This window comes from Caretta caretta, chromosome 20 (genome assembly GCF_965140235.1).
Source record: "Caretta caretta isolate rCarCar2 chromosome 20, rCarCar1.hap1, whole genome shotgun sequence".
Classification (NCBI taxonomy): domain Eukaryota; kingdom Metazoa; phylum Chordata; order Testudines; family Cheloniidae; genus Caretta; species Caretta caretta.
In genome coordinates, this window is record NC_134225.1 from 10,653,147 (window position 1) to 10,666,883 (window position 13,737).

A 13,737-nucleotide genomic window follows, 5' to 3' on the forward strand; every position below is an offset into this window, starting at 1 on the left:
GCCCTGTAGCTGGTTCGTTCTGAACCGCGCCTAGGGAACACCTCTACACGCTCGTGCTGCACGTGTTTCACTTCCTCACCCTTGTGTCACGCCCCAATACCAAGTGGCGGGACCTTTCACCACCTGCGGAGGTGGAGGAACCCTGGTGGACCAGCCTGTCCTCCACCTTGGTCCCACGGCCCACTGGGGACATGGGTTGGCCACTCCTTCATGGAGCCATGAGCACGGGCGTGCCCCTGCCGCAGTTCACCCCCATCCTGACGCCTGCCCATTTTGCAGCGTGAGGGAGATCCTGACGCCCGTCTGGAATGCATGAGGTCGCAGCCCCTTTTGTGGCTCCTCCAGAACCTCCTGCTGTGGTTCTGGCTGCACTTTTTGCCACACCTCTTCATATACACACACCCTGTCCACAGCCCCACCAGGTCATGAGACCTCCTCAGTAACCTCCTCCTGGTGCTGGCCAAAGTGCCCGTCTAGAGCACCAGGAGGAGGATGCGAGACGAGGGGGTGCTCTGCAACTGCGGGGCCTATTTCCGTTCCTCCCTTGTCTCACGCATCCGGGCAGAGTTCCTATGGGTCGCATCTGCTGGCTCCCTAAACACCTTTGAGGAGCAGTGGGCGCTGTCCAGGGTACTCTGCTCTGTGTCTCCCTCTTTATCCCTGCTTTTATACCTATGACCCTGTGACAGGCTCCCTGGGGTGCAGCCTTGGACTGTGGGACCGCTGTGTCCCCTTTACTCTCTGCAGCCTGGGAGGTATAGAATGTCACACCTCCCCCCTTAGGTTACTGCAAGAGGGTTAGTCAGTGACTAACCCAAAGGCAGTTTGTGTTATAGTTCTCTTGACATCCGGCCATCAAGGCTATGAGGTGGTGTGCCTCAGTTTCCCCATTCACACACAGCAAACCAGGTTTGTTATGGTTTCTCTGCTGTGATAAGCTTTAAATTTGTTTACAGGTATTAACTGAGAACTAGCATTACCATAAGGTTTAACGTCAATAACAAAATTCTTATCCCAAAACTTAACTTTTTTTTTAAATCACAGATGGGTGTTTACAAGTATCTTTATGATACCACGCCCTCTGTTCAGATAGTGTAGTTTGAGGTTAGTTTGTTCATTACCCAGGGTGTCCTTTGACTCTCTCCCATGTAATCAGTCACTGGCTTTTCTTTCCCTCCAGTGTTACCTTCTTAGTGGGCTCTTAATTTAACCACGTTTCTGGGGTTTTAATATCTCAGGGTCTGGCCAGATAAGGGCCCAGGTGGATCCTGCACACTGGCTGGCCCTTTGGGGGGCTACCTCCCAACCCCAGGATTATACATATGCAAAAAAATCCAGTTCCCTTTTTGAGGTTACCCTATGTTTCCCCCTCCCAGCACTGAGCTCTTCCCTGCCCTGGAGAGGGCTGTTATCTGTGCTCTTTGGGCTAGGTTTGTTTACCCTTTGCTCAGATGCACCTTTTTCAAGCAGCTTTCCCATAACTGCTCTGTGTCTCACCAGCCTGGGGGAAAACACCCCCTTCTCTGTCCGTTGGGTCATTCGAACTCTCACAAACCACCCCCTGGCAATTTTCTGGTCTCAACTCCTCTGGTGTTACAGGCATTGGAGCTGCATCTTGGTTTAAAGAGACAGTTACATTCCAAACACTGATCAAAAATAGCACCCTGAAAAACTGGGACCTAGATTGGGGTACCCTCCACCACCCCTTTCTCTGTCCCTGAGAAGTCAGCTGTGTGACTGCTCCCCTTCAGGAGGTCCTTCTCAAAACCTGGATCACAGGCTGAGTGCCTGGGTGCACAGATGCTGACTCAGCCATCCTCCTAGTGCCCTGGGCATCCTGCCCCAAGTGACCAGTGAGGAGACATTCCTGTACTCGCACTATTCCTTCACCTGTCTCCTCCTCTGGGCCCCCTCCTAAGACACATTTGTCTGTGCTCCGTAGGAAGGGGTCTCCTCCCTTGTTCATCTGCAAAACTCTGCCAGCTAACAAATGGGACAGTTTCCTTAATCACTGACAACACTTCTCCTGCCCCTGAGGGTATGTTGCCTTCTGCTGGAAAGGAGCTAGTCTCAGCCCCTCCCATACTTGGAAGCACCCTGCTTCCCTGTGTTACAGAGTCACAGGAATCCTCACCCACCTCAGTGGTTTCTGAGAGTCCCTGTCTCTTCTCTGGGCTCTCCTCTGGGACACACTGCTTTATGCTCCCTAGAGCCAGGTTTGTCTCTGGTTCAAGCTGCAGCTTGCTGGCAGCTAACAACCTGGACAGTTCTCTCCCTGGCAGGTGTTACACCCCCATCCCTTCCTGATGTGGTGTTGCCTCCAGCTGCTGTGCAGGAGTTGGTCTCAACCACCCTCCCACCTGGAAGCATGTGGCTTCCTCCTGCTGCAGAGGAATCAAGGAGACTCTCTCTCATTCTCTCAACCGTTCCTGAGACCTTACCCTTTCTCTCAGGGGTCCTAGCATAACACTCCCTCCAGCTGCAATGCAGGGGCTGGTCTCAACCACCCTCCCACCTGGAAGCATGTGGCTTCCTCCTGCTGCAGAGGAATCAAGGAGACTCTCTCTCATTCTCTCAACCGTTCCTGAGACCTTACCCTTTCCCTCAGGATCCCAGCATAAAACTCCTTCTTGCTGTGAGCAAATACCTTAACCTGAGCTACATGGAAAAAATCATTACCAAGGAGCAGGTCAACTAGGAGGTGTTCCATACCCCCCGCAGTGAAAACACTTTCCAAACCACATGGATTTTAGCTAGTGGTATGAGGAATCTGCTTTCATCTCCCCCCACCCCCATCTCTGCCATTTGGCCAGGCAACATACTGGCCTTTGGGACCACACTCTGCTTAACTAGAGAGATGTGGGCCCCACTATCCTTCTGCCCCAAGTATTCCCTGCCATCAATTTCGACAACCTTAACGTGCTCCATATCTGGTGCTGCAGAGGCTAACCTCACAGAGCCAATATGATCGGTTCCAGTTGCTGTGTTGAGGACAGCAGAACTAACATGAGCTATTGGGTGCCTGCTACCTCCTAGCACAGGACATTTATTCCTCAGATACTCATTGGAATTACACTGATAGCATCTTTTGGGCTCTTCTGCTTTTACAGGATGGTTGGGACAAGGGTTAGAGGAATGGTTCTGGTGCGGTGAGGACTCGGCCTCCAGCCACCCTCCCTCTTGCTAGGGATAAAATGGGATTTTCCCTTCCCACCAGCTTTAAACCCCTCTTTCTGTGGCCTGTCCTCAATAGGCGCCTGAGTCTGTTCAAAGGGATCAGCGAGAGACGCCATCTCATCCACAGACTTGACATCTTTGTCCCACAGACACTGCTTCACATCAGCCTTGCACATGCCTAGGAAACGCTCTTGAGCAACAAGATCCAACATTCCCTCAAAGCTTATAACACCTTTGCCCCTCACCCACTTTCCCATCAAATCTTTATTTTGTTCACATCGTCCCCATTACTCATACCCATATCCCTCTTAAGAGTCCTAAATTTAACTCTATATGTTTCAGGGGGAATCTGAAACCTTTGCAAAACAGTGTTTTTAAAGTTACACTAGTCTAAAGCATCCTCAATAGGCATTTCATTTAACACATTTAGACCTTTACCAGTTAATTTTGCAATCAGGGTAGGAACTCTCTTGGCATCAGGGATCTCATGCACTGCACACAGCCTTTCAACGGTGCTCAGATATTCAGCAATATTGTCTGCCTCATTGTATGCAGGACATAAATAGTCCCAATTGTGGATTTTTGGGTAATGGGAATTGCTGGGACTGGTGGGTTCTGGTTCTGCTTCTCTAGCAGGTCCAGTTGGTGTGTTTGCTCTCTCTTTCTTCCTGCTCCCTCTCTTTTTTCCCCCACTTCTCCTTTATCTCCAGTTCTTTCAGTTCCGATAGTCTCTGGTGCTCCCTCTCCTTTCCTGCAACCTGCAGCTTAAAAAGCTCCAACTTCATGATCGCTTCACTGATTTCACTCATTTTCCTGATTTTCTGTCTCTACTTCCCTTTCCCAAAATAAGCAAGCAGAAAATAACAAACCGGTAGCCGCCTCCTGACTGTCCTTAGCCACCACACTTAAAATCCTTACACCAGCGTATGAAGTGCAACTTTTGCTCAGTACAAGGTGTGCATTTTACCCTGTCACATATCCTGCTCGCTGCGCCACTGTGATGGGATCCCTGGGGTGCAGCCTGGGACTGTTGTGCCCCCTTAACTCTCTCCAGCCTGGGGTGTCTCTCACAATGCCTTGTTAGTGGCCAGCAGCAAACCCCTCCAGGTGCTGTTATCACTCAGCAAACCAGCATGTGGAGCCCCACACCCAGCTAGATTGCATGGATGCTCCCAGAGCCACTCGTGAATCACACAGAGAGAGAGGCGCCAGAGCCAGATCCCCCCAGCTCCCAGCACTGTACCCCAGGAATATACTGTCTTGCACTGCTCAAGATGGGCAGTGCAGATTTCTTAATTGGTTCATCACTTTAACAATGGAAAGAGGATCTACACCAGCCTTTGCAAACCGGAGCAGATTTGCCCCACGCTTCATACAAACTCACTGGTAAAGATAAACAATTAAACATATTTATTGACTGTAAAAGGTAGCTTTTAAGTGATATTAAGTGATAGGCAAAAAGTCAGAGTTAGTTACCAAAAGAAAAGAAAATATAAGCATGCAGTCTAAACTCTCGACCCTATTAGACTAGGCAACATCTAGCTTAAGCAGTTTTTCTCACCCCACTGGATATTGCAGTCCATAGTACACAGATTTCCTTCTTGAAATCTGGGCCAGTCCCCTCAGTTGGAGTCTTCAGAGTGTCCTTGATGCTTGCCGCATAGGTGGGTGAAGGAGAAAGGCTCAGTGTGTCTGTTTTATTCCCTCTGTCTGTTCATTCTGTCTGTTTTATACCCTCAGTCCATGTGCTTAGAAAACACAAGTCCAGGCATGTCTGGGGGTATTGCTGAGTCTCCAGGCAAGGTTGAGCAATTTCCCTGGTGCGGCCTCCTGCAGGTCAATCATTGCATGGTAGCTCCCTTGCTAGACAATGGCTGTTGATGGGTTGTTTGAAACCCCACCCGGGTGTTGATTACTTTCCTTGCTGTTGCCTCTGGGGAGCTAATATCTGGCTGATTCCCCAACTTACAGCATGTTTTAGTGACAACCATACAATACAATTCTCATAACTTCATATTCATTAATGATAGACATATATGGATAGAGAAATGACTTTCAGCAGATTATAACCTTTCCCCTGATACCTTACAAGGCCTGCTTTATATGTAAGATCACGATTATATGAAAATGAGAAATATGGGGGTTACAGGACACTCCCCCATAGTATAGAATGTCACAGATGCCCACTCCCGACCCTGTTCTTCCTTAGTTGTCCTCAGTTGAACCCTGGGTTCAGTGGCTCCTCCTGTAAGGTTTGGGGAGGGGCCTTTCGATCCGGACGGGCTTGTGCCTCCCTGCCACCTGGAATTCAGTAAGGCACAGCTGACGTGCAATTGTTCCAGCCTGGCCTGGTTTGCATGTGTGCTTATGCTGACGGTGCATGTGAGGGGGCTGGACGCTGCTTGTGGGGCAACGTGTGCGAGGCCGGAGGTGTGGTATGGACAGCACCTGGCTTACTCCAGTTTCGCAACCAGGAGCAGCTGAGATCTGAATCTGCCCCAGCAGGCCTGGCCCCGCATCCAACCCCAATCCTAGCTCCACATCCTGCCTTATGCCTGGCCCCATGACCTGCCCCATGCCCCCTGGGGTGCAATCCTCTCCTGAGGGCAGCACATGGTCACAGGCCCATTTCTGGCTCCCGGTCTTCCTGCTAGGAGGCTGTGTAGCTGTAGTTGCTGCTGCCCCGCTAACTGCCTCCTGCCCCCCTCCAGGTCATGACCAGCGCCCTCCTGTCTCTCTGTTTCCTCTTTGCCCGGAGGAACCAGTCAGTCGAGCAGTGGCGCAGCGACCAGCTCCTGAGCCTGATCAACAACTCTGCCACCATGCTGAGCCCGGCCAGCTCGGACGTCGTGAGTCTGGCCTTCCAGGGCCTGGGGGCCGTTGTGGGGGGCCCTGAGCGGGGTGTTGCACACAGGACACTGTACGATGGCTCTGCCCGCAGTCGGCTCGCCCAGCTGAGGGGATCCCAGGGGCCGGGGGCAAACCAGCAGTGTAGGGGCCAGTGTAGGGACTCCCAGCATGCATGGCAGTGGGGCTGCTCCGATCCCTGACCGTGGGGAGCCGAGGGCAGGCTGCCATGCCAGGGTGCCTCTTGGTGCCCGTGACGACAGGGCTGGGAGCCACCAGGTTGTGCTTGTCACAGCCAGGCCCATGCCAAGATCTGGCCCAGGTAGCTGTTCAGGTAGGACCTGGTGATCCCAAGTGCTTGGCCATGGGGGCGGGGGCTGGGAGGGCAGAAGCTGGGCCAGCTCACAGGGCCGAGGAGAGTGAGGGTCGAGAGCCAGGACAGTGGCTCTGCCCCAGTGCCTGTTCCTGGTGGCGGGTGGCTGGGAAGGGCTGCAGAGAGCAACGCTGAGGAACGGCCCCTCTCTCCCCAGATGGCCTGCGAGTACCTGTCACTGGAGGTGATGGAGCGCTGGATACTGAGTGAGTCATGCTGCACCTGGCGGGAAGGGTCCATCCCCATCTGCACCTACCCCTCCACCCACCCATCCGCATACGCACCCACCCCTCCCCATCCCATCCGCACCCATCTGCATACGCACCCATTCCCATACACACCCATCCCTCCCCAGGCTCACCCACCCCTCCACCCACCTGTCTCCATACGCACCCATCCCCACATACAACCACCCCTCCCAATCCACACATGCACCCATCCACACATGCACCCATCCCCATATGCACCCATCCCCATACACAGCCACTCCTCCCTATACACAGCCATCCCTCCCTATCCCCATATGCACCCACCCCTCCACCCACCCATCCCCATTCCCATATGCACCCATCTGCATACGGACCCATCCCTCCCCATCCCCATCCGCAACCATCCGTATACGCACCCATCGCTCCCCAGACGTACCCATCTTTCCCATTCCCCATGAGAACCTACCCCTCCACTCACCCATCCGCATACACACCTATCCCCATACACACTCATCATTCCACTCCACCCCTGCCCTGCCCATACACACCCACCCCCCTTCCTGGGACACACCCATCCATTTCTATCTATCCACCCACCTACCCACCCACCCACCAATCAGTAGAATCCAAGGGAAAGTCTCCACTTATATTAATGGCCCCCCCACATCTGTCTAGGGGTCTCTCTCTCTCCCGGTGCTCATGCCCTGCCCAGTGGCTCACAGGCTGGTGCTTTCTGCCCCCTTCACAGTACAAGGCCTCCAGTGTGGTGGGCAGGCAGTTGGCAGGGAAGGGTTAACGCTCACCACATCACCAACCTGGTCCTGAGGGATCAGGCAGGTCCCACCTCTCTGAAAGTCACAAGCACCAGAGACCAGAGAGAGCACAGCACAGCCAGGAGCCCAGTCTGGGATCTCAGCCCAGCCAGGTGCCCGGTCCCAGAGCCCTGCCCAGCCCTGCCCATTACCTCACACTAGGAGCCCCAACCTGGGGCCTCAGTGCTGGGGATCACTACCCCGTTTGGCCCAGCAGCTCCTGCGTCTGCTGACCTCTGGATGCCTGGCAGTGCCTGCTCGCCCCCTGGTGATGGGAGGGGGCAGGATGGAGAGTTGGGGTTGGTGGCTCCTCTGTGCCTCTTGCGCCCCTGACATCCCTCCCCGCTGCGTCCCTTCCCCTTCTTCTGTACCCTTGTGCCCTTCACCCTTGCCAACTCCTCCCCATGCCCTGCCACATACTGTATCCCTGCCATGCCCCACCCCAGGGCCCCTCGCCCCCTTCCACTCCAGCCCCGTGCCCCTCCTCCCTGCCCCCTCCTCCCCATGCCCTTCCACCTACTGTATCCCTGCCATGCCCCACCCCAGGGCCCCTCAACCCCTGCCACCCCAGCCCCTGTGCCCCCTGCCCCCTCCTCCCCATGCCCTTCCACCTACTGTAACCCTGCCAAGCCCCACCCCGGGGCCCCTCGCCCCCTGCCACCCCAGCCCCTGTGCCCCTCGCCCCTGCCACCTCCTCCCCATGCCCTTCCACCTGCTGTATCCCTGCCATGCCCCACCCTAGGGCCCCTCGCCCTCTGCCACCCCAGCCCTTGTGCCCCCTGCCGCCCCACCCCCTGTGTTCCTCACCTCCCTGCTGTGCCCCTGCCCCCTCCTCCCCATGCCCTGCCACCTACTATATCCCTGCCATGCTGCTGCCCCAGCCCCAGTGCCCCTTTCTCCTGCCACCTTCTCCCCTGACCTGCCACATTCTGCATCCCTGCCATGCCCCTGTACCCCCTGCCGCCCCACCCCCTGTGTTCCTCACCTCCCTGCTGTGCCCCTGACCCCTCCCCTCTGCCCCTCCCTGCAGTCGGCTTCCTCCTGTGCCATGGCTGCCTGAGCTCAAACCCGCAGTGCCTGGAGCTGTGGAAGCTGGGCCTGCAGGGCTCGCTCTACATCAGCCTCATTCGCGACGATGCCCTGCAGATCCACAAGGTCACCGAGGAGTTCTTCAGCAGTCTGAAAGGGTAACGGGGTGCTGGGGGGGGATGCTGATGGGTGGGGGGCTGGCATGGGCATGGAGGGGGGCTGCTGGGGGAAAGGCAGGCGGGGGGTGGAAGGCAGGTGGCAGGGGCAGGGAAGTGGCTGGCAGGGAGGCGGAGGGCAGGGGCAGCTGGTGGGGGCGGGTGGCGGGTGGAGGTTGGAGGGGGATCCCCACCAGACTCAGGGGAAGAGCAGGGAGGGCCCAAAGTGACTAGTACAGAGTCCCAGATCCCAGGATCGGTGCCACATCCCAGCTTTGGGACAGGCCCTTGGAGGGACCCCTTTGATGTGCCAGACCCCCAGGAGGTCTCACTTCCTCCAGGGCAGCCATGGTGCCCCTCAGCCTCCTGACCCAACCCGGGAGCTCTGCTCAGCCACTCCACCTGAGCCAGGCTCCTGGTGCAGCCGGGTCCCCTCCTCAGGGCTGGACACTCCTCCCTGAGCCCAGCTGTGTCCCCTGAAGCCCAGCGGTGGAGTCCTCAGCAGAGCACCCCAAAGAGGAAAGCACAGGCTTACCTGGCCAGCCCAGGGCCCCAGGGAGCCCCTTTTTCAGGCCTCGTGTCTCCCTCTCTGACTTCCTCCGCTCCCGGGGTTGGGGGTTCCTTCCAGCAGCCAACACTCAGGCACCCACCTCCCCCCGCCCAGGCCTGCTCCCCAGGTGGGGCATGCTCCTCCCACTGGGTGCTGGGCACGAGGTGTGACCGTCCTGGTGACTGGGTTTCCCACTGAGATGGGTCAGCCTCAGCCAGACTTTTAGTGACCCATTCAGGATCAGTTAGCCAGCCGAGCCTTCCCCACCCCTTGCCCCATCTCTTAACCAGCCCTGAGTGCAAACTTAACCTTTGTCCCCCTCACTGGGTAGCAATGCACACTCTGGAGGAAACTGAGGCATGCGCAGGTGTCATAAAAATATTACAGAAAATTCCTACTTTGTCACATGCAGCGAAGCCTGTGTGGGAGTCCAGTGGGTCAGGGAGGGGAGGGGGCTGAGCTGTGCTGGGGGCTGTGCCGGAGCTCTGCTTCAGGGGGCTGCTCTGGGGGCTGTGCCAGGGCTCAGGGCTGGCTGGGGGCTGCCCTGGCGATCAGCACTCACTCTCGCCCCCTCCGCAGGTATGGGAAGCGGGTGGCTGATGTCAAGGAGTGCAAGGAGCACGCTGTGGCGCACAGGTACAGGCTGCCTCAGCCTCGAGCCCTCCCATCCCCATACACACGTGGGTCCTGGGTCATCCACGGGGACGGGGTTTAGTACCCGTGGCGGGGAGGTCCCCTTGGCACTGGCCAGTGCCCATTGCAGTGTGGGCAGGACAGGCGTCCAACACGCCTCTGCTAACACGCAGCACCTCATGCTGCTCCAGTCCTGCCCCACTGCCCTATCAGTGCCCCCAGTCCTGCCCCGTGGCCCCTACTATCCCAGCCCTGGGCCCCCACCCCCACCTTACCAGTGCCCCCAGTCCTGCCCCATGGCCCCTGCTATCCCGGCCCTGGGCTCCCCCCAGCTCTGACAGTGCCCCCAGTCCCACCCCACAGCTCCTGCTATCCCAGCCCTGGGCTCCCCTGCACAGTCCCTGCTGTTTGGGGTCCTTGCTGTGGCACACTGGTTTCAGGGATGAGAGATATTTGCCCCCCGTAACTCCCCTGATGCGGCTGCCCCACACAACCTCCCTGCATGGCTCTGGCTTGACACTGGACTTGCCCTGTTGTAGCTGCATCCATGGTGGAGTGAGCAGCCTTGGACTCCCTGGTCCTGGGCGGAGCTGTGGGGTGGGCATGGGACGGGGTCGGAGTGGGCAGCGCAGTGTCCGGCTCAGTCACCTGCCCCCCTCTTGCCCAGTGGCCAGTTGCACCGGAACCGGCGGGCTTTCCTACGCAACGCGGTGCGGGAGCTGGAGGCGCTGCTGAGCGACCAGCCTGGGCTGCTGGGCCCCAAGGTGAGGGGGCGGGGCAGGGCTGGAACTGGGAAGGAGAGTGATTGTGTGTGTGTGCGTATGTGTGAACATGTATGGTCACTGTGGTGCCATGTGTTTTTATTCCAGTGTCCGTCCACCCCACATCCTGCCTGTCCCACTGACAGGGAGTGCTCCCGTGTCTGCCCTGCAGTCCCAGGTCCGGGGGGACTAGGGGTCTCGCCCAATGATCAGACCTTGCAGCGCTCCTCCAGTTCCAGCAGTTCCAGACCGCTGGCGAGTCTCCCCCTGTGACGGGACGGAGCACACCGTGTGCTCCCTCTCATCTCTTGTTCAGTCCCAGTCAGTGTCTGAGCCCCGGGCCCTTGACCGAGACCTCCCCTGGGGTTCCTTTGTCTTGGGTAGGCTCAAGGGTGCATCCTCCCTGGACAGAAAGGCTGTCCCTTGTCCCTGGCCCTGGGACAGGTTTCCCCTCCTCGGGTTTGGAGCCTAACAGCTCACATGTCCCATAGCTCGGACATTGTTTCCCATACCAAGGTCTGGCAATCCCAGGACAATCAACTAGTTCTTAGCTCTCGGCAGAGCCCCCCTCGCCCCTCTTCAGTGTCATAGGGAGGAAATGATCAGACACAGACGTAATCTAACCGCCAGGGCACGTGTGGGCCTGCCTGCATCCCGGGGCCATGCTGTGCGGTTTGTTTCCTTTCCGTTGCCCCTGTGAAGTGATTCCCCGCATCCCAGGTAGCCCTGAACGACCCCTCTCCCCCTGGCTGCCCGTGGAGGGGTGGGGGTATTTGGCTCTGACGGCCCCTCCCCTGTTTGCTGTCTGGTTTGCGGTGGTGCCTGTGAGGTGCCTGGCATGCAGCCAGGCCTGCCTGGAGCTGACCCCACCGATCTCTGCCCTGCCAGGCTCTCTGCGTCTTCATGGCACTCTCCTTGTGCCGCGACGAGATGAACTGGCTGGTGCGTCATGCTGAGCATGTCACCAAGACCAAGACCCCTGAGGACTATGCTGACAGGTCAGGGCAAGGCCAGTCTTGTGGGGGCGTGGGGTGGGCACTGCAGGGATGGGGCCTAGAGTGTCCTGGGCAAGGGTGGATGTCCCAAGGTGAGGTCGGGTTGTTGGGGGCGGGGGTACAGGCTTTGGGGTGGTCTGGATCTTGGGCGTGGGTCTGGTTCTGGGGGTGACAGGCCCTAGGGAGTCTGACTGTCAGGGGCAGGCCAGTCCCTGGGTGGGTCTGGCTATCGGGGCTGGAGGACTCTGAGGGAGTCTGGCTCTGTTGCAGGGGGACAGGCATTGAGGGGTCTGGCTCTGTGTCAGGGGGAATTGGTGAGGGCTGGCTCTGTGGGGGGGGGTAGACCCATTGCGGGTCTGGCGTGGAGAGGGGGAGGCACTGGACAGGTCTGGCTCTGGGGAGCGGAGGCAGTGTGGGGGGGGTTTGGCTCTTGAGGGGACAGGCCCATGGTGGGTCTGGCTCTGTGAGGGGTAGGCATGGGCGGGGGAGCTGGCTCTTGGAGGGGACAGGCACTGGAAGGGGTCTGGCTCTCGGGGGTGGGGGACAGACACTGTTTGCTGTGAGACATGGGAGGCTGTATGGGCCCCATGCTGAGTGGGGTGCACTGGACCCATGGGCCCCCTGGGCAGAGGAGAAGGTCGGGGTCTCCGTTCAGGGCCCCACAGAGTGGGGGCGTTGCTTTGGGGGTAGGAAATGGAACCAAGAGACATGGCAGGAATTTGTTGCTCTGGTGACCATCCTGGGCCCAATTCAGCCAGCAGCACGTATGTGTCATCCCCCAGCGCAGGTGTGCAAAGGGGGCGTGGATGCTGCAAGGCTCAAGTGGCACTCGCTGAACGGGCTGAGAGCGAGTGAGGGGAGATGGGAAATGACCCCTGCAGGGAAGGGGAGATGCCGTGGATCCTGCCCTGGGGGCTGGGGAGTCGGCAGCCCCAGCACCGCAGGCCAGACTCCTGCCAGGAGAGCTAAAGCAGCGCCCCATAGCATTGGAAAATACTCTAGCGAAACACTGCAGGAGGTCCGTGGATTATCTTCAGAAAGAGCAGGCCACAGTCCATAGTACCTGCGGCCGGGGAAACTGAAAACAATGCATGGAGACTCTTCAGTTTAGCAGACAAATGTTTGACGTGCTCCAGCGGCTGGTAGCTGAAGCTAGATACATTCAGGCTGGAAATAATGAAATCATTGGAACAGATTACCCAGGGGTGCGGGGGGTTCTCCACCACTGGCAGTTTCAAAAAGATCTGCTCGAGTTCGAACAGGAATGAGTTCGGGGAAGTCCTGTGGCCTGCACTACGCAGGACCTCGGACTCAGTGGTCAGAGGGGTCCCTTCGGGGCATGGCACTTCTCTGGACACCGGTGTGGGGGCGTGGCAGGAGTCCCGTGGCACCGTAATGGGCACAGGGCTGCCCTGGGGTACCCTGTTTCCAGGATACCCTGAAGCTGTCAGATTCGGATCCAGCCCTGCCCGTCCCCAGGTGAGGCGATATGTGGGGAGGGTTGTGCTCCCCAGTGACTCTTGCCTGCAGGAGCCCAGGCCGCTCTGTCTCCCTCAGAGGAGCCTGACCCAGCCCCGTGTCACCCCTGCAGTCACATCGCCGAGCTGCTCTTCCTCATGGAGCAACTGCGTACCCTGGTGCACAAGCACAGCACAGTGATCCAGCGCTACCACATCCAGTACCTGGCTCGCTTCGATGCCCTGCTGCTCAGCGATATCATCCAGGTACACCGAGGGGAAGGGCTCTGAGATCCGTGCAGCCAGGACTCCGACAGCGAGACACACAACCCTGGGAGGGGAAAATTCCCTGGGGCGTGGGAGCCCTGCAGTAGCCAACCCCATCTCTGGGCAGGAACTCTGCCATCGCCATGGGCTCTCCACACCCCAGAATGCAACTGCCCAGCTGCCTGCAAGAAGCCCCCCTAAGCTGTGCCCGTCTCTTTCAGAATCTGACCGTCTGCCCCGAGGAGGAGTCCATCATCATGTCATCCTTCGTCAGCACCCTGTCGTCTCTCACTCTGAAACAAGGTATGCAGGTGCCCCCACGGCTCCCTGCTGTGCCCAGAGCAGCAGGTCCCCCTGTGGGGTGTGCAGGCCCCAGGCCACGCTCCAGCCCAGAACATAAGAATAGCCATCCTGGGTCAGACCAAAGGTCCATGTAGCCCAGTATCCTGTCTTCCGACAATGTCCAATGCCA

At 57.9% G+C, this 13,737-nt stretch overlaps 2 protein-coding genes across 3 annotated transcripts in view; one reads left to right on the forward strand and one right to left on the reverse strand.

The window, feature by feature from the left end:
• Window positions 1-4,927, reverse strand: part of LOC125629128 (gametocyte-specific factor 1) — a 41,393-nt gene extending 36,466 nt beyond the window's left edge. Inside the window, exon 1 of the mRNA XM_048834432.2 lies at window positions 4,739-4,927. The gene's annotated coding sequence lies outside the window, so the exon portion shown is untranslated. The remainder of the gene's footprint in view (window positions 1-4,738) is intronic.
• The window catches only part of NCKAP1L (NCK associated protein 1 like), a 123,434-nt gene that overhangs the window by 65,214 nt on the left and 44,483 nt on the right, over window positions 1-13,737 (forward strand). For both annotated transcript variants that reach the window (XM_048834430.2, XM_048834427.2), the window contains exons 7-14: window positions 5,889-6,026; window positions 6,555-6,603; window positions 8,449-8,605; window positions 9,732-9,788; window positions 10,453-10,549; window positions 11,435-11,544; window positions 13,133-13,265; window positions 13,487-13,568. In XM_048834430.2, coding sequence (XP_048690387.2) covers window positions 5,889-6,026; window positions 6,555-6,603; window positions 8,449-8,605; window positions 9,732-9,788; window positions 10,453-10,549; window positions 11,435-11,544; window positions 13,133-13,265; window positions 13,487-13,568 — 823 coding nt within the window. The remainder of the gene's footprint in view (window positions 1-5,888; window positions 6,027-6,554; window positions 6,604-8,448; window positions 8,606-9,731; window positions 9,789-10,452; window positions 10,550-11,434; window positions 11,545-13,132; window positions 13,266-13,486; window positions 13,569-13,737) is intronic.